General features: G+C 37.0%; 4 protein-coding genes across 8 annotated transcripts; 3 read left to right on the plus strand and 1 right to left on the minus strand.

Moving 5' to 3' along the window:
• The first annotated feature begins 47 nt into the window (after positions 1-47).
• On the plus strand, positions 48-20532 carry LOC122718282 (ataxin-2 homolog). Of its 3 annotated transcripts, XM_043943179.1 has the most exons (3): positions 48-975; positions 14948-15327; positions 15388-20532. In XM_043943179.1, exons 2-3 carry the CDS (start codon positions 14968-14970, stop codon positions 16330-16332), a joined length of 1305 nt encoding a protein of 434 aa, XP_043799114.1. In that variant the 5' UTR covers positions 48-975; positions 14948-14967; the 3' UTR covers positions 16333-20532. The 3 variants fall into 3 exon arrangements, with proteins under 3 accessions (XP_043799114.1, XP_043799111.1, XP_043799113.1); XM_043943176.1 differs by having other exon boundaries at positions 50-975; positions 14948-20532; XM_043943178.1 differs by lacking the exon at positions 48-975 and adding an exon at positions 13807-14875 and having other exon boundaries at positions 14948-20532.
• Positions 20533-21070: 538 nt separating this feature from the next.
• Positions 21071-25498, minus strand: LOC122718281 (ubiquitin carboxyl-terminal hydrolase calypso). 2 transcript variants are annotated; one of them, XM_043943175.1, is made up of 8 exons: positions 25371-25498; positions 24814-25028; positions 23969-24729; positions 23737-23867; positions 21891-21995; positions 21477-21793; positions 21263-21411; positions 21071-21183 (listed from the first exon to the last, which is right to left on the minus strand). In XM_043943175.1, the coding sequence occupies exons 1-8, from the start codon at positions 25426-25428 to the stop codon at positions 21105-21107; spliced, it is 1815 nt and encodes a 604-aa protein (XP_043799110.1). In that variant the 5' UTR covers positions 25429-25498; the 3' UTR covers positions 21071-21104. The 2 variants fall into 2 exon arrangements, with proteins under 2 accessions (XP_043799110.1, XP_043799109.1); XM_043943174.1 differs by having other exon boundaries at positions 21477-21796.
• Positions 22094-23717, plus strand: LOC122718283. Its single transcript, XM_043943180.1, has 2 exons — positions 22094-22441; positions 22545-23717. The coding sequence occupies exons 1-2, from the start codon at positions 22274-22276 to the stop codon at positions 23715-23717; spliced, it is 1341 nt and encodes a 446-aa protein (XP_043799115.1). The 5' UTR covers positions 22094-22273.
• Positions 25499-25972: 474 nt separating the features above from the next.
• Positions 25973-27737, plus strand: LOC122717863 (chitinase domain-containing protein 1). 2 transcript variants are annotated; one of them, XM_043942319.1, is made up of 7 exons: positions 25973-26119; positions 26182-26328; positions 26429-26609; positions 26680-26789; positions 26872-27026; positions 27125-27454; positions 27541-27737. In XM_043942319.1, exons 1-7 carry the CDS (start codon positions 26003-26005, stop codon positions 27662-27664), a joined length of 1164 nt encoding a protein of 387 aa, XP_043798254.1. In that variant the 5' UTR covers positions 25973-26002; the 3' UTR covers positions 27665-27737. The 2 variants fall into 2 exon arrangements, with proteins under 2 accessions (XP_043798254.1, XP_043798253.1); XM_043942318.1 differs by having other exon boundaries at positions 27533-27733.

The following is a 27737-nucleotide window of genomic DNA, read 5'->3' on the forward strand; positions in this document are numbered from 1 at the left end:
GCATAAACCAGGCATAAACTTCCCCCGGCGGGTGGACCTGTTCTTCCCCCCCCTCCCCACACTAAAAACCTCGTCACTACCACGATCGAAGCGCACCGCCGGCAGACACGATCACGTACACACCGACACACGTGACCGCGTCAGCCTTCTCGCATCAAACTCGAAGCCAGACGACATTGGGGCCAAGACGGCAGTAGTCTCACGCAGCGTGCAGTCAGTTTGCAGACCGACACCGTAGCGATCGGACGTGTGTTTCTGCGCGAAAGATACATCGTTACATCTTGACTCGAGTAATCGGATGATCAGCAAGGGGCTGACATAGACCAGTAACACGCATCTACCTGTCACCTGCTCCGGACAATAGTTCAAGTTCATCGTGTTTCTCTACGGAGGAAGAAACGAGTCCGATGGATTCGCGTATTTGATCTACGCAAATTTCTACGGTTTCACGCGAAAACACGCTCAGTGCTATCATTAGTTTTTCGACGTGTGCCTTTTTTCCTATTCTTTCCATCGGAGAAAGAGAGAAAGAGATCATACAATTTCACGGAGAAACGGATACTGTTTTTTGCCGCATCGTACACACGTTACGAAGATACTCTGTTTTTCTTCGTACTTTTTTTTTTTGGTATTATAATATTTACCGTTTAGTGTGACATAAATAACACGATACGATACCGTCACTCTTGAGGGATTCGCTTGGATTTACCCGTAGAAGAGGGAGAACGGTTTCAATCGCGAGCCGCGATAACAGGCGTTATTATGACGGTGACTCTCGTTACATTGGTTCGACGAACGGGATACTCCACGCTGAGCCAGTGACTATCTCCGTGTCTCGCGGATAAACTATACATACTATTCAATCGTTTGCTAATCGACGAGTGCAGCGCACCGTCAACTTTCATCAAGTTCGACGAGGAAAAGTGGATCGCTGTTCCATCGTTCGATCGTGTTCGACAGAATCTTTCAAAATTGGTGAGTAATCTAAAAATAAATTATTTCGTCGACTTTTTTCTACTCCGAAATTATTTATCCACCTCCATTTCGATCGAGAACGATTCTTGAAGAGAACACTGATCGCGCACGGATCAAGACTGTCGCGATCAAACGGAGACCGTTGTTTTTTTCTTTAAGCGGAAATACTCGTGATTACGCGTGAAACGGCCTTGTAATAATTTGTAGAATAGAACGTTATCTACTGGCAACTTGTCACGCGCCAGGACTTTGAACTAAAACTCATTGGAATTAACTATCGCGGGTACGTGCTTCGATCGAGACGAGTCCAATTTCTCATTTCGAAAAGTTATATTATCCTTCGAATCATACTATTATAATTATGATAACGACGAATCCTCGTAATTCGTGTTAAATAAAAGTGAACTTACGATATTTTTAAATACCAATTGAAACGACAAAATGTGCGTGTTCGTTAAATCGATCACAGATCATCATTATCGATTTCAACCGGCGATATTTACGAAACGACCCTGAATGCTCGGAGACTCTGACCTTCAAGAACGATTCGGTTGACGCAACGTCTGACTGCAATTCGCGGGCACAATAAACTCGTACATTCATTGTTTTCATTCCAATCTATTTGGCGTATCTTATCTCGTTATCGACGAGATTGTATCATAAGCTCGTTTCTCGAACATCAATCCACTTTATAATAAAAATAAAAAAATAACGTACAATTGTCTTTCTTTTTTTTTTTTTTTTTTTTTTTTTTTTTTGCACTAAAGACACACGATGAAAAATTATTTTATGATCGTCGGTATTAGGACGGGTTGAAACGATCGACGAGTATGAAGCGAGGAAAGGCTGCGCTTACGAAAGTCTCGTGCAACGCGTGAGCAACGCGGCAGCGGTCGTTGCGTCATTCGTGACGAAGAGAAGAGGACTCTGATCCTTATCTCGTCTTATACCGCAAAGAATGCAACCGGACGATGATTCGTTTCCCAAACGAATTTTCAACGGGACGAATTCCTCGTTATACAAACATATTATTCCGAGACTTTTTGTATTACGTGTCATTTCCACTCGGTCGATGAGCGATTTATACGTATAATATATACGTCGATTATAAATAATTTTTATAAAAATGAAAATGACTACGATTATAACTGTCGTTTCGCACGTGGATTATTGGCATCGTTTCGAAGATCGCTCGATCGATCGTGATCCTCGTTTGAAACGGGAACTACTCGTCCATCCCCCCTCCCCCTTCTCGTTCGTGTTTCGCGCTCTGTATACTACCCTTCCCCCTCCCTCTCCCTCTCCTCGATCGATCCCACTACTCTTCTCTTGCCACGCCGCCGCCTCCGCCACAACCTTCTCTCTATCGTTGCCGAAGTGGGCCACGGCCTAATTTGCAGAACTCTCAACCTCGTCGTAGCGTAAAACGTATGTGCAATAAGCTTCACGGACTTGGAGCGAAGGGCACGCACGTGTACAAGATATAGTGGCAGGCTTCTGCTCGGTCGAACGTCGAGTCGTTTCAAACGCGGTCATGAAAGGGACTAAAACCCGGCCGATGGGAACGAAAAGTAACGGATATTCAGTTTAATTGTCCAGTTTTATGATTGTTGCCGAGTTAATGGCTTCTTTGAAATTATCGTAAATCAAATTTCATTATTGAAATTTGATTCTATATTTGATATAATTTGCACCGTTATCGATGAATATCGATAATGCAGGTTAACAATGTTATCAATGGAAATATCGATAAACGAGTATTAACCTAAAATAGAAAATTGCGAAATATGTTTAACGATCGTTGCAAGCAAATGTTTGAAAATGTCGCGTCAATCGAAGTCAAAATTACTGCAATTTTTTTGATCGATCGTGTATATTTATGAAACGTGATATCGAAATATAATGTGCACTCCAAAGTGTACATTACACTTTGTTACAAATATTTTCGTTATCGCTATAAACGGTATCAATATTATCGAGTAATTTATATATTAATAATTTATCTATCCGCACATTTAAGCCCTGAAATCCATTTATCGTGAATCGTATCGTTAACATGACGCAATCTGGATAAAATCTGGAGGTCATTATCACTCACTTCTTAATATTGCGTAAAATTTCCAAAGTTATTAATTATTTTCGAACGATATCGATTTGTTATATCTGTCAAAGAAAGGAAGGAATTAACACACGTTGCGCTCGTTATCTCGATATACCGGCCGATCTAGATTGTTTGTGGTGTCACATCAATGTGATTAGCGGTATCTACGGTTCGCGGAAATGCATGACACGGATATTATATTCGCGTGGATAGATGCGTGCGAGCGCAGTACAAGGGTATGCATAGCCGGCTACGAATCGCCAAGTACGTGTAGTATTCCCGATACGATTTCTTAGATATCCGTGCGTACGTGTAGAACACGATATACACCTATACGCTCTGGTATCCGCGAGTGCGCGCGCGCGCGCGTACGTGTGTGTGTGTGTAAGTAGCTGTCTCGGATATTGCGGATTGTGCATTGCGTCATCGGTCGTTCATCGATCATACCGAGTTGGAAGAAAATTTTCATAACGCGATATCTGAATTTTTTATTCGGATCACAATGAAAGGTAATAATTATTTTTAGATATCTAACCTCTTCGAATTTATATACGAACATTGCAACAAAAGTAAATCAATTAAATTAAATTAAATTAAAAACTAGGAAGAGAAGAAAAATAAAAAAATTCGAGATCGATTTAATTAATATTGAACAATTGCGAGCAAGGTTTATCGAATAAATATGTAAGATCGGATTGTGATCGTTCTCGTCTCGTTCACCGATCGACGTGATCGAGCTCGCTATTTATCAATCATATTAGGAAATATCAGGCTCCGTTGTTCCCGATGACCTTTTCGCGTTTCTATTATGCAACGAAGGTGAATGGTCTAGCATAACACAGCGTGCACGTGTAGGAGTCACGTGGCGGGAGAGCAGCCATAGAAGAGCGAATAAAGGGAGAGAGGGAGAGAGAGAGAGAGAGAGAGAGAGAAGGCGCGCTAGGCTAGACCCGGCGCGAATAGACGCGCGCGAATTGCGCGAGCATTTCTATGCTGTGCACCGCCGCGGCAGTTGCATCACGCACCGCGTGTTATTTCTTAAGCCGGCTGCGCATTGTTTATCAGTCGAAACGCCCACTCGGCCGGCCCGCTATCGCGCCAAGTTTCCCGTCGAGATTGATCGGGAAGCGCCGATGTAACCGGTCGATCGAAAGAAATTCACGACGCGCGCACACGTATGTCGTCGTCGCCGCCGTCGTCGTCGTTTATTCGTCATTGGTATCCGTTCCACGTGTTCGTTACGTAATACGTATTCGCGAACGGGCAACACGTTACCTCAGGTCACGTGTCGCGAGACGAGAAACGCGACCAACGCGATCACGCCGATGCTCACGTGGAACGCGTGAAAATTCAGATAAACGGGAAATTAATACCGATGACTCGTAATTATTCGCCGTATATTTGTATTCGAGCGTTCCTCGTATATCTTTCTTTTCCCATGGTGTTATTTTTACCGCCGATATATTTTTACCAACGATTTCATTATTGTTTGCACGTCTCGAGATAACGAACGAAATACACTCTACTATCATCGCGCGTGCTTCTAAATGGGCCACGAATTATCGCGGACGAAAATAGTCGAATGGTGGCAGTCAAGGTTGAGCCGGCGTATCGTATTGAAAGAACGGGCGTATAATAGAATAATACGATTTGAATTGATCGTAAGAAAGGCGTAAGGAGAGAAAAAAGATAAAAAAAAAAAAAACAAGATAAAGATATTTCGTCTAAATTCCGGGAATTTATTTCGCGAATAAATAATAATTCGATCTCTCTCTCGCTCGATTTATAAACGCACAGAGTTTTCGATATGGCGATTCTATTCGGAAATAAATGAACCGGCTTATTGAATCGATCAACGTCTGCGCTCCAACTTTCAGTTCATTGCTCGTTTATCTGGCTATTGTATAATTTCCCAGACGTCACTGTTTCTTATACACCAATACTCCACTATTCATCCCAAGATTTCAAGATCATTTCATCATCAATCGCACGTACTGCGTATATTTTTGCCCCCAATGACCATACACGCGTGAGCAGACCGTAACCGTTTCGTTTAACTGTATATAAACGAAGTGCTCCAAAATCGAACAGGATGCGCGAAGTAACGTTGCTCACCGAGGCGTGAACAATGGAAGGCGAGAACTCGAGGTAGCAAAAAAAAACGGAGAAAAAAGAGTAGAAGAAGAAGGAGAAGGAGAAGAAGAAGAAGAAGGATGTCGTTGCGTGTCGCGTGTTCTGCCTTTTTGTTTTTTTCGGTTGGCGATCGCGTTATCGCGGGCCAATTGCATAATGAGCGGGAAACGAAATCGGAGACCGGTTCGAAATGCCTGTGTCGGTCCGATAACGGTATCAGCGGTCGGCTGTTACGTGAGCGCTGACCGCAATCGTAACACGCACGGCCGAGCCGTATCGAGTGGCTGGCATTGTGCACGTGCCTTTATGTACTGTACTTAAAGTTCGACGTACTCCGAGAACTATTTCAGGCCCGCGCCGCGTTTCTATCCCCGCATTTTTGGAACGCTCGCTCTCCTCTCTATCGTCCCCTTCTCGTTTAAATACCGCCTGCCTCTAACCGCTAAAAATGTCTCGCGAAAAAAAGAAAAAGAAGAAAACGAAATACTTGCAATCCAACCGCGATAACGCCAACGCGTTATCTTATCCACGTTTCTCGACTCGATCGATCAAGATATATATACCGATCGTCGGTATAATCCTAAAATTGACGCTCGGTATGATACAAGATCATCTGAAAATGGAGACTTGAAGCAGATTCTCGACCGATGAGCGTGCGGCGAGTGAATGAAGGGATTTTGGAACACGTCCACGCACGTATAATATTACGTAACGCGTCTATCTATCTGACAAGTGTAAATCCGACCGACTCGAAAAATTTCTCCGGAAGAAATCGATCGATAATGTCGTTCGAGCACGAGGAATTTGGTAACTCGCGTGTCCAGTTTCAGGGTAATGGGATATAACGGTCGTGTCCTTAAGATAAGAGAGAGGTGGGGAATAGAAGGAATAGAAAATCTATGTCGGACGAAGAAAGAACGAGAAAGCGGAGGATGGGTAGAAGGGAGGGAGTGTGTTATATAGCATTCGGTGTATAATGCGCACCGTCACCACTGTTACGGAGAACAGCGTGCTTTTGTCGTTACATAACCGTGCGTCACGCGGCCGAGTTGAGACAATTTGGAGCAAACAGAAGAAAAGAACGCGAACAATGCGCGCCTCGAAGTACGGCAAAGGGCGATAACGCACGTTTAACCCTGCTACGTATTCTTCGTATTGTATTTCACCCAGTCGTCTGTTTCTCTATCGCTAACAGTCTCGTACATTCGAGGAAAATACGATAAGATCGTTATTATGTAATGAGCGTGATTTCTTCACTTTTGCTTTTTACGATAGTTTTTCTATTTGTTGAGCAAGGTCATAAATATAATAATAATATTAATTTCTTTTTCTGTCACATATCTTATATTAGTATATATATATATATATATATATATATATATATANTATATATATATAATCCAATTTTTCAATTTTCAACTCTGTTTAATCACGATTCGATCATCAATTCGGCCAGACGTTTAACCGTGCACCTTTTCCATGATTTCCAGTTAGATCATGCAACGTATTCGGCGAAAAAGTAATTCGTGTGGAGGAAGTGAAATAACCGTGAAATAAATTTCTTCGAAGACCGACGACTGGTGTATCCGTCTGTTCGTTGTAGTTGCATGCCGTATTCGCCGAAAAGCTGGCGTCAGAAGAGAAACAAATGCCTGGTTGGCATCGGGTCAACGGATCGTCCCTTCTTCGCGCCGAATTTCCAGTACGAGATTATTAACGAGACAGGCGTCATCTATCTATGCACCCGTATAAATATTCGAAAAAATACTGATTAACCAATCTCTTAATTTATCTAGAAGATTAAAAAAAATACTTCGAATATGGAAAATAGAATTTCCTCATCACCGTGATTCATGGGAAAAAATGTTAATACACGTCGCGTAAATTTGTTCGAGATCAGTGCGCATGCCATTATATTGCGCAATCATTTGTGACGATTCTAAACGTACACGCGTGACAACGAGACCCGTGTTCCTAATCGTGCATAATCTTTTCACTGCCTTGAAGAGATTAATCAAATATTCATTTGCCGTGTAACCGTGTTTTCCTCGTCGAAAGATAATCGGACAGATAATCGGTAAATTGGTTAATGTCCATCTTGAACCTCGAGATTTATAAAAAAAAACGTGACCGCAACAAAATTATACTCGTAAAAGCGCATTAATGGCTAATTGATAAACAGCTCGTGATCTTATTTTCCCAATCGCACTCCCCTTCCCCTCCCCTTCCCTCCTCCTATTTATAACGTTATCAGGGGGTCAGCTAATATCGCATGGAACTTGATAATGGTCTCTCAATGATAATCTCAATGCTTTTGCTTAATACGACACGCTGTCTTCAGTGTCTAGTGTGTAGCTATCGATTAAAAATAAAATATCCGCGAATCAAGATAAGAAAAAAAAAAACAGGAAATTATATATATGCAATTGCGTCGTACGATCATTCATCGTGGCCGTTTAATTAAGTCATCGCGCATTATTAATAATATTGTGGGAAACAGTGTATTTCGTTGAATTGAATTTCAACGACATTCAATTATCAATCCGTATATCTTGAATCCGTAATAAAAATCATTTTAATTAATTCGCTTATTCGTAAAAAAAAAAAAAAAAAAAAATGTCTATATCGTTTATATGTGTTTGCATATGCATATTCGTGTTTACGTATAGCGTTGTCATTTAAATTGCATCATTAACTTCTGGGGTAGTGTCACGTTGCGCAACCGAGCGACACGAGTAGGCCGGTGCACGTGACACTCGAGAATCGATCTAATTGCGATTTATAATTCAAGAATTGAACCGCGAATTCAGCGTGTTATTTTCGCTGTAAGACATATAAGAGCGAATAACGCGTGTCCATCTATGCTTTTTAAACGGAAACGTGATTCTTGCGATACGCGCAACACGTGTGTGTCGTTTACGTCACGTGGTTTGTTTCTTGCGCCGTTGTAATCTGTCTACGCATGCGCGAATCGATCCCTCATTTATCGGTCGCGATCACTTGAATCGCGATAGTCGATCACGAGTATCGAGTTCTCCTTAAATACGAAATATGAAACCGAAGAGTTTATAAGTCATTATAAATATAGATAGATTATTGACACTTCAGTAAGAAAAAACAACAAATTTTCTTCTCAATGCACTCAAAAAACAGGAATTCCTGGGCAGTACATAAAAGTATATCCTATACGCGTCGTTTCGTCGTTTACGGATATCGTGGCAATGTTATTATTTCATGGAAGCGTGATGGCCGAAATGTGAATTCGAGAATAGGAAGGAATAGTAATAACGTTTAAACGCAACTCACGCGCCAGTCGGATCAATTCCAACGCTTGCCCAATACTACGTAATTATTTTATGTGTGCGTGACGCGCGCCAAAGGTTTGCTATTATTATCTCCATGGAGAAATATTGACCCCACACGAGAACGAAAACGGCACATATACACGTACACCGTTTATCGATACGATCTTCCCGTTATAGGACAGTTTGCACAATCGAATACTAGTTTCGCTATGTTCTCGTGTTTATAATTACCATTTTCCCACCGAGACGTGGAAATTTTTGTATTTTTATCGATCGTTTGAGGAAAATTATGTACAATTGTTAACGTTGCAAAATTATTCTAATTACGATTCTACAGCCATTCGATAATTTCGCGTTCAGAATACCGGTCTCTGCGTCTATTATTCTCTAACGAATCGTTCACCAGCGTTTACGAGGGGCCATAAAGTTTTAGGTCGGGCAGCGTGTGTTCGCTGCTCTCGATAAATTTTCCAGTTTCACGAGAAGGGGGCGACAACCTCGTCCCTCCGTATTACGTTCCTGGTATATGCGCGCACGTGCGTGCGCGTTTCACTGTATTTTCATATACACGATCGCGTCACGCGTAAGTACGAGCTCTTAGGGCTCCCGTTAGTGCACGCTAATATACACATAAAGAAACATGTAATGGCTAAATATGACTCACCGAGAATGTGTCGTGTATCCGAGTCGAGTGATTCGGTTCTTCGAAGTATGTACTCGGAGAAGATGGCCGATTACCGGTGATCAGAATGGAAGTGTAATTTTCTTCTCCTCCTTCTTCTCTTCTTCGTCTACAATAAAACAGAATTACGTTAGAGTATGATCAGGTTAGGTTAGAAAACTTTTGTTACTCGAATCGTCACGCAGCGGAATTGGACGAAATTAAAAGAATCAAGCGGAAGTGCATGTGGGCTCGATTTCAAAACACGGTAACGTGTTTCGTGGACTCGTGTTACGTGGATGGAAAATTCGATGATTCAATGAGAGGTTATTTGTAATCGTTTCGAGAAATTACGCGGTATATACCGATAGAATAAAATACGTAGGTTGGCGTGCACCCTGTCTACGTGCATTTCGTCACGACAGAAATTTTATGTGGGCGATGTTTTCTACTCTAGCAAAAATCGTCGGATCGATAGAACTGGCTGCGACGATGTGAGTCACGCAAGCCCGTGTATACGTAACTTCGCGAGTGAAATTCCAGGTGATTGCTCAATTTCGAGCGGGCTTCGTGTCTCAACTATACACCTCTCGACATTGCAACGGAAATTAAGAACCCATTTACCGAACTCGATACTCTATCTTTTTGAATCACTTTTATTATTCTGCTCGTGTATTTTATCGTAGATTTTTTAAATGGGAAATAAATTAGGATTAAGCTGTGCTCTTTACAAATTTACCCGAGATTTTTCATTTTTATTTTTTTATCAATATTATAAGTAGCATTGTCACTTGTAGCATAATAAATATTATATTGGAACTATTTACATTGTATTTGCTAACAATCAGATGCAATTCGAGATTTAAGCGTCAGAATTTATAGAAAGGATAGATCTAATTAATTCTTATGAATATCAAACTGTTTCAAAGATCTTTGTTTATCGACTTGAGTTATCTCTTGATAGCAAACACCTGTTATAGCTAGTGAGTCCAATGATTTATATTATATAATATATAATTCAATAAAAAAAGAATACAACGTATACATATAGGAAAAATTATAAGAATGGCAAGTTTAAGTGAAATGAAATTGAACTACAAATTTTTCCCATGTGAAAATATAATACAATATTCGTGAACCGTAACACGACTTATACCATGATCGTAATAAATATACCGAGGTCTCCAACGTGTTTCTTTTAAATTTTTATTACTGCCCTCTAGCGAAAAATGTCGAAAGATTATCTTCAAGTACGAGAGGCGTAATTACCTTCGACTCTGCATTATGAAACGTCGATATTGGTCGTGTTTCCCAGAAATATCGAGTGGAACAGTTTCTAACTAACCGTGACGCAGCCAACACGAAGATAATTTAAGGTATAAGATACATAATCGATAGAGGGAAGGACAGGCGGCAGACTTGACAGATTGTAAAACTACAACTGTGCGAGGTCATAGAAGCACGTTTCTCGATCAGAAGTACGTGATTAGAAGAGATTCACGTATACGTCGACATATTTACCCGGATGGTAAGGGGCTTCCGCGATATAAGCGGCTGACATTCACTTCTAACGAGCGCGTACAGCACGTGGATAGAAGAAACGCACGCGTACACGATGCAACGAGACCCTTACGTAACTCTGCCCGCGTGTTTCAACGGTTAATTCACAAGTTTGCCGTTTCGATTTCTCTCTTACTCTTTCTTACGCACATGAACGTGTTCTCTCACTCACTCTCATTAAGTTGCAAGTTCGATATTCTAATCTACTCGAATCGCACATTTTGTTTCTTACCGAAGTTAAATCAATATATAGTGTTAATACAAAATTCCTTAGAAGATTAATTATTCGACAAACGTAAATAATTGGTAAAAAAGTATGATGAGACTCACCTTTTGTAGACAGATTTGATAGAAGACAGTACGAGGGAAAGTATATGCTTGCTTATTCCTTCTCCACACAATAAATACACATATTATAAATTAAATTTCATTCACATACACTTCCCGTATACGTAATACAAATGACAGAAGCGAATATTTGGATGCAAAACGGTATTTTTTCAAATTTTTTATCATAGCGTCACTATGCTGTATCCGTTAGAAATTCCACCATGACACTCCTTCGATTATCGAAATTTTACTTGATCGCGATTTTTTAATTATCGATTATCGAAGAGATGCGCGCGTCGCTCTGCAGCGTGACGTCATAAGCATAACTTTAAGCAAATCGTTTGTTTCTTTCGAAATTAGATTATTTCAGTAATTAAGAAATTAAACCGATATATAATATTAATAAAAATCCGTTAGAAAATTAATTATGAGAAAAGAATACGATAAATACGTAAAATTGAGATATATAAATATAAAAGGAAAATATTTTTCTGGTCGACTGGTAGAAAAGAAATCATAATTTATAATAAGAGTTTAAAAAAATACAACAGACGTAAATAATTCGTGAAAAATACGAGAAAACTTACTTATTCATTTAGGTGTCTTTGATAGAAGACAATACTAGGGAAAGTATATGCTTCTTTACACAATAAATACACATTATTAATTAAATTTCATTCTCACGCACTTCTCTTATGCGCAATACAAACGACACAAACGAATATTTGGATGCAAACAAACTGCCTGCAGTTTTTTCTCAAATTTTTTTATCAAACGTCACTGTGCTGTAACGACACCTGTTAGAAATTCCACCATGACACTTCTTCGATTATCGAAATTTTGCTTGATCGCGATCTTTTAATTTCGATTATCGAAAAGAATGCGCGCGCCGCCCTGCAAGATGACGTTACGAGCATAATATTTCAAATCATAATATTTCCTTCGAAAATAGACTACTTCGTTAATTTCACTTACAAATACTGAAATATAAAGTATGATTCACAAAGGAAATTAAATTTATTTAAATTTAATTCTTTTCATATTGATTGACATTGATGCATAACAATAATAAAGAATTATTGAAAAAAGGAAATTACATTGCATTTCCATTAATCAGCACGTATATACATAAAATCCAAACAATTGTATTATTTGTATTATAAATATCGAAGCTTGAATAAATAAATATTTTTACGTTGTAATCCATAAACGGCTGGTGTCATTAGAGCACGTGGCACGTTTTGCAGGGACACACGTGCTTTCTTACATAACTATCACTTGGATTATACTCACACGTTTCCTAACGATAAAGTCAACACGAAACATTCGAGCATTTTAACAAGCACACGTGAACACAAATTATATCTGACTGCTTAGAATCATATGCATTGTGTATGTAATAAATAATAAGATAGATATAAAAAATCGATAATTCAATAAATACTATTAATATTTCGTAGATCGCGGGTTATCGTAGAGCTTTATTTTCCCTCCACAAGTTACTAATGACAAAGTTACTAAATCAAAATATTATTATTCCAGACGTTTATCGTGGCTAATTAACACGTTATGAGAATCCGTCGCGTAATATTTAACCACACGATGACCGATCGCGCTTGATATCTTATATAATTGTACCGCGTGCCCTGGCAAAAGTTCACGCGTATGTCATCGTTATATCGCAAACGTTTTAAATTTTAACATCACAAACGTTATGCGAGCACCATTTTCACTCGTAACGACGCTAAACGAGACTGGTCAACTTTTGCTCACCACTCAAGTCGAATATACGCACCATATATAAAAAATGATTAAAAATATTTGTATCCTTTAATAATTTAAGAAAATTCAACACCACGTCCATACGTACAATCGCGATCAAACGATGTTGTACGAATACAACAATTCGTTTGACTCGGTTCGAACTATCGTTGCTGTAACAAAAAAAAGCGCCAAAATTTCGAACGTTCAAACGACGAAAACGTTTCTCGTCCCAATTATTCGTATTTATTTCCGTAATTTTTCCATAATTAATATCGAAAGGATCGACGGTAGATTTTTATTCCTCGTCGAATGGCGTTGGGTTCGCTGACACTCCCGACCTTGGGGAATAGCCCGACCTTACCCAAGGCTATTTTGCGACTTGTACCCGGACCGGTATTGTTGGCAGTACGGGCACGTCCCTCGATCTCTCGGAATTCTTCACCTTTGCCTTTCGTCCCGAGCCTCTCTCTCTCTCTCTCTCTCTCTCTCTCTCTCTCTCTCTCTCTCTCTCTCTTTCTTTCTCTCTCGTATAACGGTCACGAAAAACTTTACGGGAGGAGATATTCGTACTTGTTGTCGAGCATCTTCCACGTTGCCACGCCTACGCATATTCAACAAAACGATCGTCCTCGAGGGCCCGAAATATGCGGCGTATCTTCGCCACGTTGCCGGTATAGGAGATCGGTTGTGTAAACGATTTAACGCGCTCACCGTGCAAACACGGCGTTAAGGCAATGATCTTAGGTGGCATGCATTACGCGAATACAAATGGCCTCTTGATGTATACACAGTACGCGCACCTTGAACGTACACTTAACGACGCGTGACTGTACTACTACTTGCCAACCGTCCTCGGTGATTTTTTTCTTTTTCCTCTTTTTTTTTTTTTATTAATATTTGCTTTCGTAGATAAGATACTGTAAAAACGAGTATCTTATAAGTATAACGCAAACAACGTTATTTCGTTTATCGTGTAACGATGGTCAACGATGTCTATTATTTTATCTCATAGTTATATAGATCTTTTCATTCAAAAGTCATCGATAAAATGATTAATCGGAACGAAGGAGCGAATCGTTCTGGGAAATCGTGATTATCATCGAAGAGTTATTCGAAGTCGCGTTAGCTGTTCTGACGATCAGTTTTCATAAATCGCGCGTCATCGGATTAGCCAGGATGGTTTGATTACAGTTTCTAACACTTCGGATCGTTGTTATAGTTTATTACGCGGTGTGTCATAAGGAAGGAATGAATTACATTGAATCACGTCGTCGTCGTCGCGAATCGCGGTCGATCGAATTGGAGTCCCTCCGGTTTCGAATAAGGAAAGTGTACAGTGTACACACGGATCGGATCGATATGGATCGTATAATTCGAAACACCGAGTGTAATCAACGATCGACAACGGTCGGTGTGTGTGAAGAAAAATGACGACATATAGGAAGGAGGTCGGCTGTTAGAAATCTCCTCTCACGAGATTGTTTTCCTTCTTCCTGATTCCGTATCGCGCGACCTTCTTTTTCACAATGGCCGCCGTCACTCGACAGACGTTGCGTGACGGACACTTTACCGTACAAGGATTACATTTCGTACGTGGTTAGGATCGGAAACGCGTAAACGCGGACTAGACGTTTTGCGTCACTGTACACTGGTTGGATCTGGATGGAAATGTTCCATTGAAAAGAATCTTCGAAAGGGGAAATTGTTCGTGTCGAAGAGAATATAATTTTTTAATCCCCATGTATGCCAATTTGTGTAAATAAAACGAACATATAACATCGTAACGGAATGTTCGAGAAAGGAAAATGTGCAGAATTTCACGCTCGAGCGAATTATCGATTGCAGATTATACAGTCGCATCCCCCGATCTATTTGCGTCTTACGTGACTAGCCATGTCATCGAGTCGGTTGGCACGACTAGCCGTTGGCACTACTCTCGTCACCGCCGTTAATAAACTCGTGTGTTGACTCGGGAATCGTTCTCTCCTCCGACACATTGAAATCATCGTCGTAATATATACGATCCTTATTAATCCAACAGTCAGAGTTAGTTAATATATCCGTATCCGTACAGTGATATGTGCGTTCTACTAATCCATCCATTTCTCGTTTTCGCAGATGTACTAAGAAGACAAATTATGGTGGCAGAAATTGTCGCCCGTCAGAGTGGATCGCCCATCAATGGTGAGACCGCGTGTCTGAACAGCAATATGCCGGCCACTCACACGATAGCGCACACGAGCCACGGTGGCCACGGTGGCCACGATGCCCACGGGCCCCTGCCGCCCCTCACCCATCCGGTCCACCACGGCGCGCCACCGTTAACGTTGCAACAACAGCAGCAACAGCAGCACCAGCACCAGCCCCAACACCAACCGCCGCCGCCTCAACAGCAAGCCCCGCAGCAACACCATCACCACCATCAACCGCAGCAACAGACGCAGCAACAGCAACAGCAGCAGCAGCAACAGTCGCACCACCACCACGACGCCCAACAGGTGACACATCCAGAAAATTTCCCCCCGAACTTCGACATCAGAAAAGAGCTATTTTCCCAGCGCAAGCAACGGGAGTTCATCCCGGACAACAAGAAGGACGACAGCTACTGGGACCGTAGAAGGCGTAACAACGAGGCGGCCAAACGATCGCGAGAGAAGAGGCGTTTCAACGATATGGTGCTCGAGCAGCGAGTGATGGAGCTCAGCAAGGAGAATCACATTTTGAAGGCGCAACTCGAGGCGATACGCGATAAATTCGGGATATGCGGCGAGTCCGTGATCAGCACCGAGCACGTGTTGGCGGCGTTGCCTACCGAGCCACCGATAGGCGTGAAAAGGGCGAAGATACCGCCCTCTGCGGCCCTCCTCTACGCGAGAACTCCGAGCCCTGTCCACACGTCGGTCATACATCAGCCGGTAAGCGGCGCGAGATCGCCGAGATCGCCGGCGCAGCTGTACGTGGCCGAGACGCCCTCGTATCCTGAAACGGAGAGTTTCCAATACACTTACCCCCACCCGGCCATGCATCTGGACACGACGAGCGCCCTCAACTTGTCGCGCGGTCGACGCGCCCAGTCACCGTTCGAGTTGTCGTCGGGGAGCGGGGACGAGGGGCCGCAATTGGTCGTAAGCTCGCAAAATCCGGCAGCCAACAACAGTCTACCTCACAAATTGAGGCACAAGTCGCGCATAGGCGACAAGGATGCGGCGAGCGCTCTGCTGGCCCTGCAAGGTATTAAACAGGAGCCGGGGCCGAGGGCGTCACCGCCGTGGGACAACGAAGGCTCGAGCGACGAACGCGATTCGGGCATCTCATTGGGCGCCGAGTGGACCGGTTCGACCGTTACCACCGTTCCCGAGAACGAGAGGGAGGTGAAGTCGAGGTTGGATCGTCTCGCCTCCGAGGTGGCATCCCTGCAATCGATACTTCGCATCGGGAAACCGGCGGAGAGCAGTCTGGTCACGGGTCACTCATTACCCCCGAACGCCGTGAACGGGCCGTGAAACGAGCGGGCCTCGTCGTATCCTCTTCATTAAATTTTTCGAAGGAAACGGGCGAAACACGTTGCTCTTTGTATCGCGACGATTTCTCGAACGCGAGAATGGCGAGAGAGAGAGAGAGAGAGAGAGACTTCTTGATCGCACGCGCAAACGAACGTGACGATGACGATATTGATTGATAGATAATAGATGGGAGTAGCAGTCGAGTGATCGTCGCTTGATCTATACGTTCTTTCTTCATATATGCGTATAAAGGAATCGAAGCAGAGAGACGAAGAGGAAGAAGTGTATCATCTGTCGAACGATTACGATTACCAACTTTTTGCAGTATTGGATCAGCGTGTACTTGGTAACGGCGGCCAATTGAATACATTTCTTCTCTTGTTTCTAATAAGGACTAAGGAACTAAACACGATCGACGAGACGAATCGAGGATACGTTTCTCTGTTTTTTTTTTTCGGGTGCCCTGTTTGCCAAAATGGGACTCCCTCTTCTGTCCCACGGTATCGTAAGGATTAGATGATAAGATGCGATATCTGTAGGCTATAAGTAACTTATGTAAGTAAGACTTTCTTAGGTTATTTTCGTTTAATTATTATTATTATTATTATTATTATTATTATTATTATTATTATCATTATTATTATTGTTATTATTGTTATTATTATTATAATCATTGCTGTTCATTAGCGAGTTCATTTTACTTGATTGGAAAAATGGTGCGGCGACTAATCAGGCCGATAATCTATTTGTGCACTTAGATTCGAAGCAACGATTCGAATATTCGATAACTGGAAGATTCGATATATTCAATTCGATGCGACGATTCTTTGGCGAATGAGAAAACCAAACTCGTCGATTCGAAGATCTTCGGACGACTCGTTTTTATTTATCCTCGTTGAATTAAAATTCTTATATTATAATATATTAATAAACGCGTCTCGTGATGAAATTTAAAAAGAAAAAAAAAAAAAAGAAAGAAAGACTTCGAAGATCTTCCAATTAACGAGTCCGAGGAATTTCTCTTCATAAAAAAAAAAAAAAATGAATTTATTTTTCGATTAATAATTGGTCGCGCAACCGGCTATCTCACTACCGCCAGTTATCCTTAACGAGTTAACCTTTTCGTTCTCTTACAAACGTTATCGAGCAAAGCAATAACATCTTTGTATTATCGTTCATGATCTCTTCTCTTTTCTAAAAATCGTTCAATGTTTTCGATCGAATGTTTGCGCGGCGCAACATTGCCACGAATTCGTGGTAAAATCTCTGGGAGCTAGTGTTTATTGATGTTCCAATGCGTGGCTTCGATCCCGGTTTATTTACACGTCCGACGATTCTTCTTCTGTCGTCCTCCTCCAAGTCGAATGCGCTACTTAATGTCTTCTTGAAATTCAACCTTGCCACACGAGTCGATCCACAAACAACGCAAATTCCCATCCCAATATAAGTCAATTGCGCCTCGAAGACATCAATCAAAGAGCCTTTCCATTTATCAACCGCGTTACCTCGTCGATAAATCTTTTCTTTATTATATATTCTTCAAAATCACCTCTTCTTTCTCTTTTATTCTTTCTTTCTTTCTTCTTTTTTTTATGATTTCTTTTTATACATTTGTTATTAAGCTATTAACGTGACCACGTGTGTATATATATATATGTACGTATAAACGAGAAAGTGTTTTTTTGAATTTGTTCTTCGTTCGCTGGTGCTTCGTGCTGTCGTCGAGAAACGAAGGATCGAGCGGAAGAAACGAGACGTTAAACGCGTTATTTCGTCAGCCTTTTTTTTTTTTTTTTTTCTTTTCTTTTTCATCGTCTATTCGATTCTTTTTCTTTATTCGTTGAGACGGATGGACCGTTGTTGTCCGGTACCACGCGGTATCTAAAGTATTAAGCGAGCCTATAGGTGTTATGTAATATATAGGGCACATAAGCAAGGAATATACATATATACATATAGGTATATGCATATACATATGATATATATATATTTTTTTCAAATTAACGTATTTTTCGATATCGTGAAAGTATAAGAGGAACAGTCTCTGTGTATGTGTGAATGTGAGTGTGTGTGTGAGTATATGCGCGCGTACGCATGCGTGCTGTGCAACGCTTTTGTGTCATACATAAAGAAAGGGCATAACACGATTCTTTGTTTGATTTGACCGCACCGAAGAAAATCGAATCTGCTGGAAAGGAGAGAAAACCTGTAAGAGAGAGCGCGTTATATAATCGAAGGGATTTCTCTTTTCGAAATTTCTAGAGGACGGTCGGAAGGGTCGATCGAACGCCATTTTCATTGATTCGCTACGAAATTCGAGAAAAAACGATGAAAACCAAAGCGATGGATCGCGTAAAAAAATCGCGATCGATTCGTTGTAACGAACGTTTCTATTTATTAAAGTTGAAGAAAGGTGGAGAATTTCGTTCGAATCATTCGAAATGACACGTTCGTTCACGCCTCCCATCGTGCTTCAGTGTGATAAGCCACGAAACGTTAATCTAAAGCCACTATATTTGTAAAACATACCTTTATTTATTATTAATCGTCTGCGCGGAGACACGTAAGAAATAATATTTCGAGCAGAGAATAATATAAACGTATAGATCACGTTGATGATCTCTATATATATGTTTCTTCTTTCACTTATCGAAATACTATTTTTTTCGTTGATCTGTTTATCACGGGAAACAATTGCGCCAATAAAGATAAGTATAATTTAGACGAATGAACGATACAGCATGTTATTTACTATTAAACGCGACGATCGCACTACTTTATGTGGCATTTATAATGTCGGAGCAATTATATTATCATGGATTGGATTGGCTCAAAATTATGATAGCTCGATTATTTTCGAACAACAAAAATCTCTGATCAAACGTGTTACAGGGATCTGCGGCATAAGCGTGTTTCTTAAAGATTTTTAAGACGCATCACAAGACTGTAATAATCGTGATCGGCGTTATTCGCGGAAGGATCTCGTATCTGTGTTTATTCCGCATACTTTCTATACATCTTATTTTCCTATTTTCCCTTTGTTTTCACTTGTTTGTATCTTTTTTTACGTTACTTTCCTCGCGTGAATTTTCTATATTTTATACTACATGTTTATATTATTATTATTACTAATTTTCTGCGAATTATCGCCGATAACGATGCTCGATGAATTAGTTTTTCCTTTTCATTGCCGCCCCTCGAGTTACACAGTTTTGCTCAGAATGAAAACGAGTCATTATAAAGATCACACGTTGAGTAGTGAGACGAGTTGTGTACGATTTAATATTTCTTTTGTCAACTGTCGGACAAACGTGCTTATTTATAACATTTCAATGTAAATATAGTTTCTTTTCTTTCTTTCTTTCTTTCTTTAATTCGGTATTACGTAAATGTGGAACCCTCTGATTTCAACGACTCGATAGTCACGATTTGCACTGTTCCGCAGTTGATTTATTGTAACATACCACGAGTGCCTACAATAACAGCTGTATGTTCTCTCCCATAGTTCATGATAAAGTTTCAGATTTTTTAACAGCTCGAGATTAAAAGCACACACAGTTTATCGAGAGAGAAAAGACGATGTTCGAGAAGGAGAGAAATCCGTATATTTTGTAAATAATGAATGTGTTAACTCGATCACGTTTGTGATCACAGAGAGAATGCCACAATGAACTATGCGTATGTGATGATCGTCGCAAGGTTCTCACTCGCAAATTCCAAATAATCTTTTATCTCACGATTACTTGCCCACAAGAAAATGTTACCTTCGACCACGGCGACTATAAATCGATATTTGTACATAATTGCACTTTTTTTTTCTTTCTTTTGCCAAAAAAAAAAAAAAAAAAACACGCTACTCGTGCCGATGAAACTATGGCAAATATCAAAGGCGTTAATAAATATCGGCCGGAGAAGGAACTTCTACAAATAGCATTTTTGATCTATCGTGTCTCCTCTTATATATTTGTACTCCTGAAATAGCTTCTTTGAGGACGTTTCAAATACAGTTCCTATACAGTATGGTAAAGCGACTTAGAGACTCGGTCGGCCGTTGTCCACATGATAAACATGATTCCAAGACAAGTTTCGATCCTTCTTTCTCCGGCTGTACGGAGATATAAGTATTTAGATCTAAGGAACATATCCACAGCGTGTAGTGTACTTGTATATGAATAAATATTTTCAATGTTTTTGACAATACTTGGTAGCATTTTTTGTTTGTCGTTACCCCAAACATTCTGAAATATTAATTTTAAAGATATAGAATGCATAATATATAATATAAATAACATGTATTCGTATCTAAGAAACCATATATTTCATAAACATAATAAATGTAATGATAAAAATTACTAATGCATATTTAAAAGAATATGCACCAGATTTATGATATTTATAAATATAATGATAGTAGATACCATTAATGTAAAAAAAAAGATATATAAAAAATATATCATAATGTTAATTTGTACAATTCGTGCAGGGATTGCATTTATGACGAAAGAAAAATTATATTCAGTGCTGCTGATGAATATATGATTGTCTAATAAACATTTGAGTGAAAAAAATAAAACAAATATTGATAGTTCAGCGCTATCAACGTTGTAAGTATTGTAAAGAGTGATATAATCCACGCTCCATTTTGCTTTAACAATCATATAATTTTTTTATATGTTTGTTTTATCTTAAAATGTCCTTTTTTAATAGTTCCAAAATTCTTGACTGATAATTCGATAGGTGGGATAACATTCCATTTATTTATTTTACGAAGATTATTTTCGTTTTTTACATTTGGTTCTACCTCGACGTCTACGAGAGGAGTTTGGACGAGTATCTGCTTTCTTTGAAGATCTGTAAATAATTTTTATATCGAACAATTTGTCAAGCTAATTTAAATTATAATATTTATTATAATAATAAAATTTCTTACCTATGAACCCTGTTCACTGAGACGGAAGTGTGTTTCTTTAAAGTCAAGTGCTGTTGGACCAATTCTGCTAATTTGCCTTGTTGAGCAAGCATCGAAAGGAAAGTACAAATAAATTCGTCGTAATTATGTGTTCTACGACAATCATCAATCTGAAATAAAGAATAAAATAAATCTTATTCATAATATTAATAAATTTTCATTAAAATATATTTACCTTATATTTATTTCTCTTGTCATTTTCATCTTTTAAACTAGTTTCACAAATATTAATTTCATGTTCTAAATTCTTTAATAATGCTAAAAGATCTTTAGGTGCAAATGTATGCGGTTCGAACAATTCTGGATATTTCGAACATAATTTTGGATCGATCTTTTCGACTTTCTTCTCTTCGGTAACAGTATCCCCGTTACTAGTTTTTACTCTGGCATGAGGTATCCTAACTTCTCCTGACAGACAGACCTTCTTATGTAAATGACCACTGTCAGAAACTAATCTTTTTCCATTTATATTAATATTTCCAAGAGAACGACCTACTTATGGATATAAATTTTATGTACCCGCTTCCATAAAAATATGAAGATAAGTATCACATTAAGGAAACAATGAAACAATAAACAATGTACGTACTTAAACCCGCTTCATTCTTTTCATCTCCAGACACTCTAATCACGACAAATTTTTTGAAATCTTTTGTCGATGTTGGACTGCTCTGACCAGAATTCCATCCCCATGCTATAAATAAAAAAATTTATTTATTACAAAGAAGTATCTGCATTTGCTTTATTATTACATTTTATACGAAAGAAATCATGATATAATACCTTTTTAATTGTCATCGTACAATAAGAAACAATACGGAAATATTGAGAAACCATAGGTCATATAACTGTATCTCGAAGGTGTCAAAGGAGACGAAATGAGGGGGAATGTGCGAAAGTCAAATAATATCACCTACCGAACTACAAGAATTTTAGTCTGTTGTATGACAGTACCCGTGACAGTAGAACAAAATGAAATTGATAGCTTTTTTTTTATATTCTATTCTAATCACAATCGAATCATCAAAATGTCCAGAATCAAGGAAACCTCATCTCACTAGCTGTACCATATTTTATAATTGCGTGAATTTGCCTAGTGGTGGTTACGTTTGGATACCTAGTAAATGTACCGGAAATTTGGTGAGATTTCGTTAATACTCGTTAATATAATAAATAAAAACATTTAAAAATTTAAAAAATTAAAAATAAAATAATTTTAAAAATAACACGTTTCCATTTTTAGATATTTCAGCCGTATCTACGAATGTGTGTTCTGCCTGGTGATTCCTGGACATGCGACACACTGTCGACAGAATCATCTTTTGTAACAAACAGGTATGATATTCCTGAATTGATCAATCCAAATGAAACTAGTTATATGGGATCAACGGAAGATCCATGGAATTTTTCTGAATTTATTGATTCATCATATACTACTGACAGCATTCCTGATTATTTTGATCAAGATACGGCTACTCCGTATCCTTTAATTGAAGATAAAGAAACAATGGAACATAAATATAAATTGAATGCTGATGATGTTTCTGAAATTAATAATATAAAAAAGAGTTATCTACAAACGGAAGATAATAATAAAAAATATTATTCAATGTTGAATCAGTTAATACATCATCTATTAATTTATAAAAAAATTACTATTCCATTGGAACTTTTAGCATCATCGTCATTACCTTCGAAATCTGTTACAAACTTACCATTATCAAGTTATCTTGTACAAAATTATATTCAACAAAATAATAATTTACAAAATACTATTATAACTGATGTCAAATTACAAGATACAACTGAAAATAGTGCGACTTTAAAAAATGATATTAATGAATTGATATCAAACACAGAAAATTCTAAAAATTTGTCAATAACTGATGATGAAAATAATATAATCTTAATTATGGATAATATGGGAAACAAACAATATTTAACTATTGAAAGATATAGATCATTAGGTTACCATTTGGATTCGCAATTTGTTCAAGTTATTCCATGTATAAAAAATGTTCGGATGCCAAATATGACCAATTGTATTAAATATTACATATGTGAACCTGACATGGCCTCTGTAATAGAATATTCATGTCCATTATTCACAGCATTTAATAAATATTCAAAAACATGTGATGCAAGCATTTATAATAAATGTAATGAAAATGAAAATAATAAAGAAAATATAAATTTGTTAGGAAATGTAAATGATATATTTCAAACAAATAAAAATATGTGTACAGAACATGGAAAAACAAAAGATCCTACATCTGAATCTCATTATTACATTTGTTATTCAGCTTCAAATAATTCAGAAGATATCAAATCTATACGAATGTCATGTCCAAATGGTTTAATATTTTGTCAAAGTAGGAAAGTTTGTACAACGAAACGCCTCTGTAAAATATCATAAAAAATATTTTTTTATTTACCTTGTGTTGGAGAATTAAATGCGGATCCAATCTCAGATGATGTATCAGTACTAGACGAACTATGTGCTGGAGAAGTTTGAATTCTGAGAGGTGTAGCATAATCCAATGCACACATTACTACTTTTTCCATACTAATAAAATATTTAAAAAAAATATATATTATAATTTCGTTTAAAAAAATAAAGTATTTTTAAATATCATAAATATTTAATTTACTTTTTGATTTACCTACTTTGATTCTGCCTTTCCAGAAGTTACACTTGTGGCTGGCTCTTCAGTATCTATAGTAGAATCACTATTTCTTTCAACTGTAATTGTTGGTACTGATGAAGATTCATCAATCTCTGATTTATTAGGTGGAACATTTTCATCGTCAGTTTTGTTCTTTTTATCATAGGATTTATCTGATTTATCAGAATCATTTGAATTTTTTTCCGTTCCATCTTGATGACTTAATTTAACAAGTTGTTGCAATGCCTCTAATACTATTTGCCTATTAGTTTTCAACATAGTTAATTTATGCGAAATAGCGAGTCGTCGATCAGGAACAACAGCCATTAAATTAAATCTTATATCTTGTAATTGTTCTCCTGTTGCCATTCCTAAACGGTCTGTAATTACTCTTCTAAATTGTTCAGTCCATTCTTCATGCTCTTTCCACGGACCATGATCCATCGGATATGGTTTTAAACCATCTAATTCAAATAATCTACCATTAATTGGTACATAACTAACAAAATGAAAAGCTTCTCCAGTAAATCTACCAGTTGAAACACCAGTGTTTTTATCTTGACGTCTTTTGGCTTGAGGCATTGCATGAGAATTATGAGCACATGCCAATTCAGGAGTATTACCTATTGCCCATCCTTTATTTTCTGGACACATACCAGATGTATGCATTTTCAATCGGGATAAAGTTGTACCCAAATGAATATTTGGACAATTAAGTAATACAGAAAGTAATGCATGAGTTGCACAACTATTGGGCACAACCTATAAAATAATAGATTATTTGAACTTATATTTTATATAAAAACATTATAATATATAATATATAAAAGATATACATAAAAGTACCTGTTGTGCAAAAAATATATTGTTAACAATTTCTTCATCTTTTACAAAACTTTCATCTTGTTCTACAACTTTACGTCTGGATCTCCTTTCTTCTATCCAACGAAATAAAAATATAAAACCATATACTGGACCTTCCAATGATTTTTGTAAATCATATATTTCTTCTACTTGTACACCTTTTACTCCAAAATCCTCCAATAATAATGTAAATAAACCTAACAACAAAATGAAAATCTTATAGTAATATAATAAAGGTAAGATAATCTTTTTAAGAATATTATGATCTTAATATTATGAAGACAAAAGAATGAAATGATTTTTATTATTTCTTATGATAAAACTAAAATATATTATATTTATAGTAAACATATACAAGTATAATAAAATGAAATCAAATAATTAACATTATTTTATATCATATTTTATATCATTTATAGAAAGTAGAAATTATAATGTTGTATCACAGTAAATTACTTTACACTATATAATAATATATCCAGATAATGTAATGTTAATAGTTATTAAATTAACATACTCTTGTGCGTATTATTTTATACCTGGGTCACTTTCCAATTCTAGCCAACCTTCTGTTAATCGATTTATGTCAACTGGCATTCTGTGTTCAATTTCAAGTTCAACATTTAAAAGAATTTTAAATTCATTTAGAAATTTTATTATACTGTGACAATTAAAGACGCCATATTACATCAAAACACATATCATGTGACGTAGTCACGTGGTAAAAAAAGGCTTAAAAAATATGTAAAGCAATTTTTAATCATTTTTATTTTTTAATTGATTATATATTGGATAATTAACTTATTTAACTAATTTATGTTTAATAAAAGAAATAATTAGTTAAAAATTTTGCTCTTTCAATAAAAAAATTATATAAAAGGAAATAAAATATAATTTATTTAATAAAAAATTTAATATTAATATATGAGTTAGTATTTTTTTCAACAAAATTTTACATTATATATATTTTAATATATTAATATAGGAACAAAAATATAATTTTATTCAAAATACTATTGGATGTACATATATGATTATATGTATATAAATTGACTGTAGCGCATTCTATTAACAATTCTAATAAGATCTTTTGAATGAATACTTTATATATATAAACCACGTCACATATGTTATTCATATTTGCAATAAGTTTGTATTAAAAATAATTAATATGAATATTTTTTCATTAATGATTAGTCTGTTATTATTTTTTCAATTATCAGAATGTACATTATCACCACCCAAAGATAGGAATAATAAAAAAAATAAAGGAAAAATTGAAAATAAGGTAGAGAAAACAATATCGCATAATAATATATCTATGATTTAATTTTGATAATATTATTTCAGAAAGGTCCTGTAGAACAAGATGTTTTCAGCAGAATTTTAGTAATCAAAAATCCTAAAACACATGATATAATTCGAGAATCAGGATTTTATTTTTTTAATACAACTCGTCGACGATTTACTGGAGAGGTTTTGGGGTACATTACACCGGTAAATTTATTAATTTTCATAATATTTTAACTTGGTAAATATGATATTTTTTACATACATATATTTTGGAACAAATTTATTGATGATAAATTTTTTTTAGTGGAATAACAATGGATTTGAAGTTTCTAAAATATTTCATGGAAAATTCACAATGATATCACCAGTATGGTTAACATTTCCAAAAGGCAGTGCATCAACATATAAATTGTCAACTCATGATGTTCAAAAAAAATGGTTAAAAGAAATGAAAACTATAAATAATGAAACCTATCACGTAAAAAGTATGTTAATTTTTTAATATTATTATTTCTCATATATAAGTATACATAAAGATATAATTATTATTTACAGTTTTACCAAGAGTATTATTCGAGCATTGGTCAGTTAATGACATTATTGCATTATATAGTGATACTCAAAAACAAATTGCATTAATTTCAGCACTCACAGATACAGCAAAGGTATAACTATTTTGACAATATTTATAATACATTAGATATTAATTTAATAATATTAAAATAATTGTTATATACAATATTTCAGAATTTTCATTTTGATGGATATGTATTAGAAATGTGGAATCAGTTTGTATCAACAGGTGTAGATACACAGATTGTTGTAGCATTAATTCAATTTATTGCTCATCAATTGAAAAACAATAATTTAGATACAATTTTAGCAGTACCACCCTCAAGAGGGTAAGTTTTATTCTATTATTTTATAATCAAATTATAATTACATTATATTTGAAATGTTCTAAAAATATAAGAAATTATATTGTTTTTTAATATTTCAGCCCTAATATTCAATTATTTAATAGAGATCAATTTGATCAATTATCTCCATATTTGAAAGCATTCTCTTTAATGACTTATGATTATTCAAGCATTCAACGACCTGGTCCTAATAGTCCTCTTGATTGGGTGAGGGAATGTGTAGAATTATTAGTACCTGAAAAAAGTCCTAAAAGGGCTCAAATATTACTAGGTCTTAATTTTTATGGATATAATTACACACCTGAAGGTGGAGGAGCTATCTTAGGTTCAGATTATTTAAAAATTCTTGAATCCTTTAAAGGGAAAATTCAATGGGATGATAACAGCAAAGAACACTTTTTTGAAACAAAGTAAGATACAGGATCATAAAAAAATTTATAGCTTAGGTAAAATTGTCTTAGTTTAGGATAAAATGTGGGATATTTTAGGTCAACAGGAGGCAATGGAATTATCTTTTATCCTACATTATATTCTATTTTACATCGATTGGATCTTGCAGCAGAGTTAAATACAGGTATATCTATTTGGGAACTTGGTCAAGGATTACATTATTTTTATGATTTATTGTGAACATTTTGCATATATTACAAATATACATAATATTAAAAAAATAAAATTATCTAATATAATTTC

The sequence above is a fragment of the Apis laboriosa genome, unplaced genomic scaffold (genome assembly GCF_014066325.1).
Source record: "Apis laboriosa isolate Shangri-la unplaced genomic scaffold, ASM1406632v1 scaffold5_cov152, whole genome shotgun sequence".
In the NCBI taxonomy this organism is placed as follows: domain Eukaryota; kingdom Metazoa; phylum Arthropoda; class Insecta; order Hymenoptera; family Apidae; genus Apis; species Apis laboriosa.

What these genes read in the sequence shown, in the direction of transcription:
- LOC122718282 (XM_043943176.1), top strand. Translation starts at nt 14,968, where the DNA reads ATGGTGGCAGAAATTGTCGCCCGTCAGAGTGGATCGCCCATCAATGGT.
- LOC122718283 (XM_043943180.1), top strand. Translation starts at nt 22,274, where the DNA reads ATGAAATTGATAGCTTTTTTTTTATATTCTATTCTAATCACAATCGAA. An exon ending in GTAAATGTACCGGAAATTTG is followed by an intron (nt 22,442 to 22,544) that starts GTGAGATTTCGT and finishes TTCCATTTTTAG; the next exon opens with ATATTTCAGCCGTATCTACG.
- LOC122718281 (XM_043943174.1), bottom strand. Translation starts at nt 25,428, where the DNA reads ATGCCAGTTGACATAAATCGATTAACAGAAGGTTGGCTAGAATTGGAA. An exon ending in AGAATTGGAAAGTGACCCAG is followed by an intron (nt 25,029 to 25,370) that starts GTATAAAATAAT and finishes TTTTGTTGTTAG; the next exon opens with GTTTATTTACATTATTATTG. An exon ending in AAAGAATGAAGCGGGTTTAA is followed by an intron (nt 21,797 to 21,890) that starts GTACGTACATTG and finishes TATATCCATAAG; the next exon opens with TAGGTCGTTCTCTTGGAAAT.
- LOC122717863 (XM_043942318.1), top strand. Translation starts at nt 26,003, where the DNA reads ATGAATATTTTTTCATTAATGATTAGTCTGTTATTATTTTTTCAATTA. An exon ending in TTTTGGGGTACATTACACCG is followed by an intron (nt 26,329 to 26,428) that starts GTAAATTTATTA and finishes AATTTTTTTTAG; the next exon opens with TGGAATAACAATGGATTTGA. An exon ending in CACTCACAGATACAGCAAAG is followed by an intron (nt 26,790 to 26,871) that starts GTATAACTATTT and finishes ACAATATTTCAG; the next exon opens with AATTTTCATTTTGATGGATA.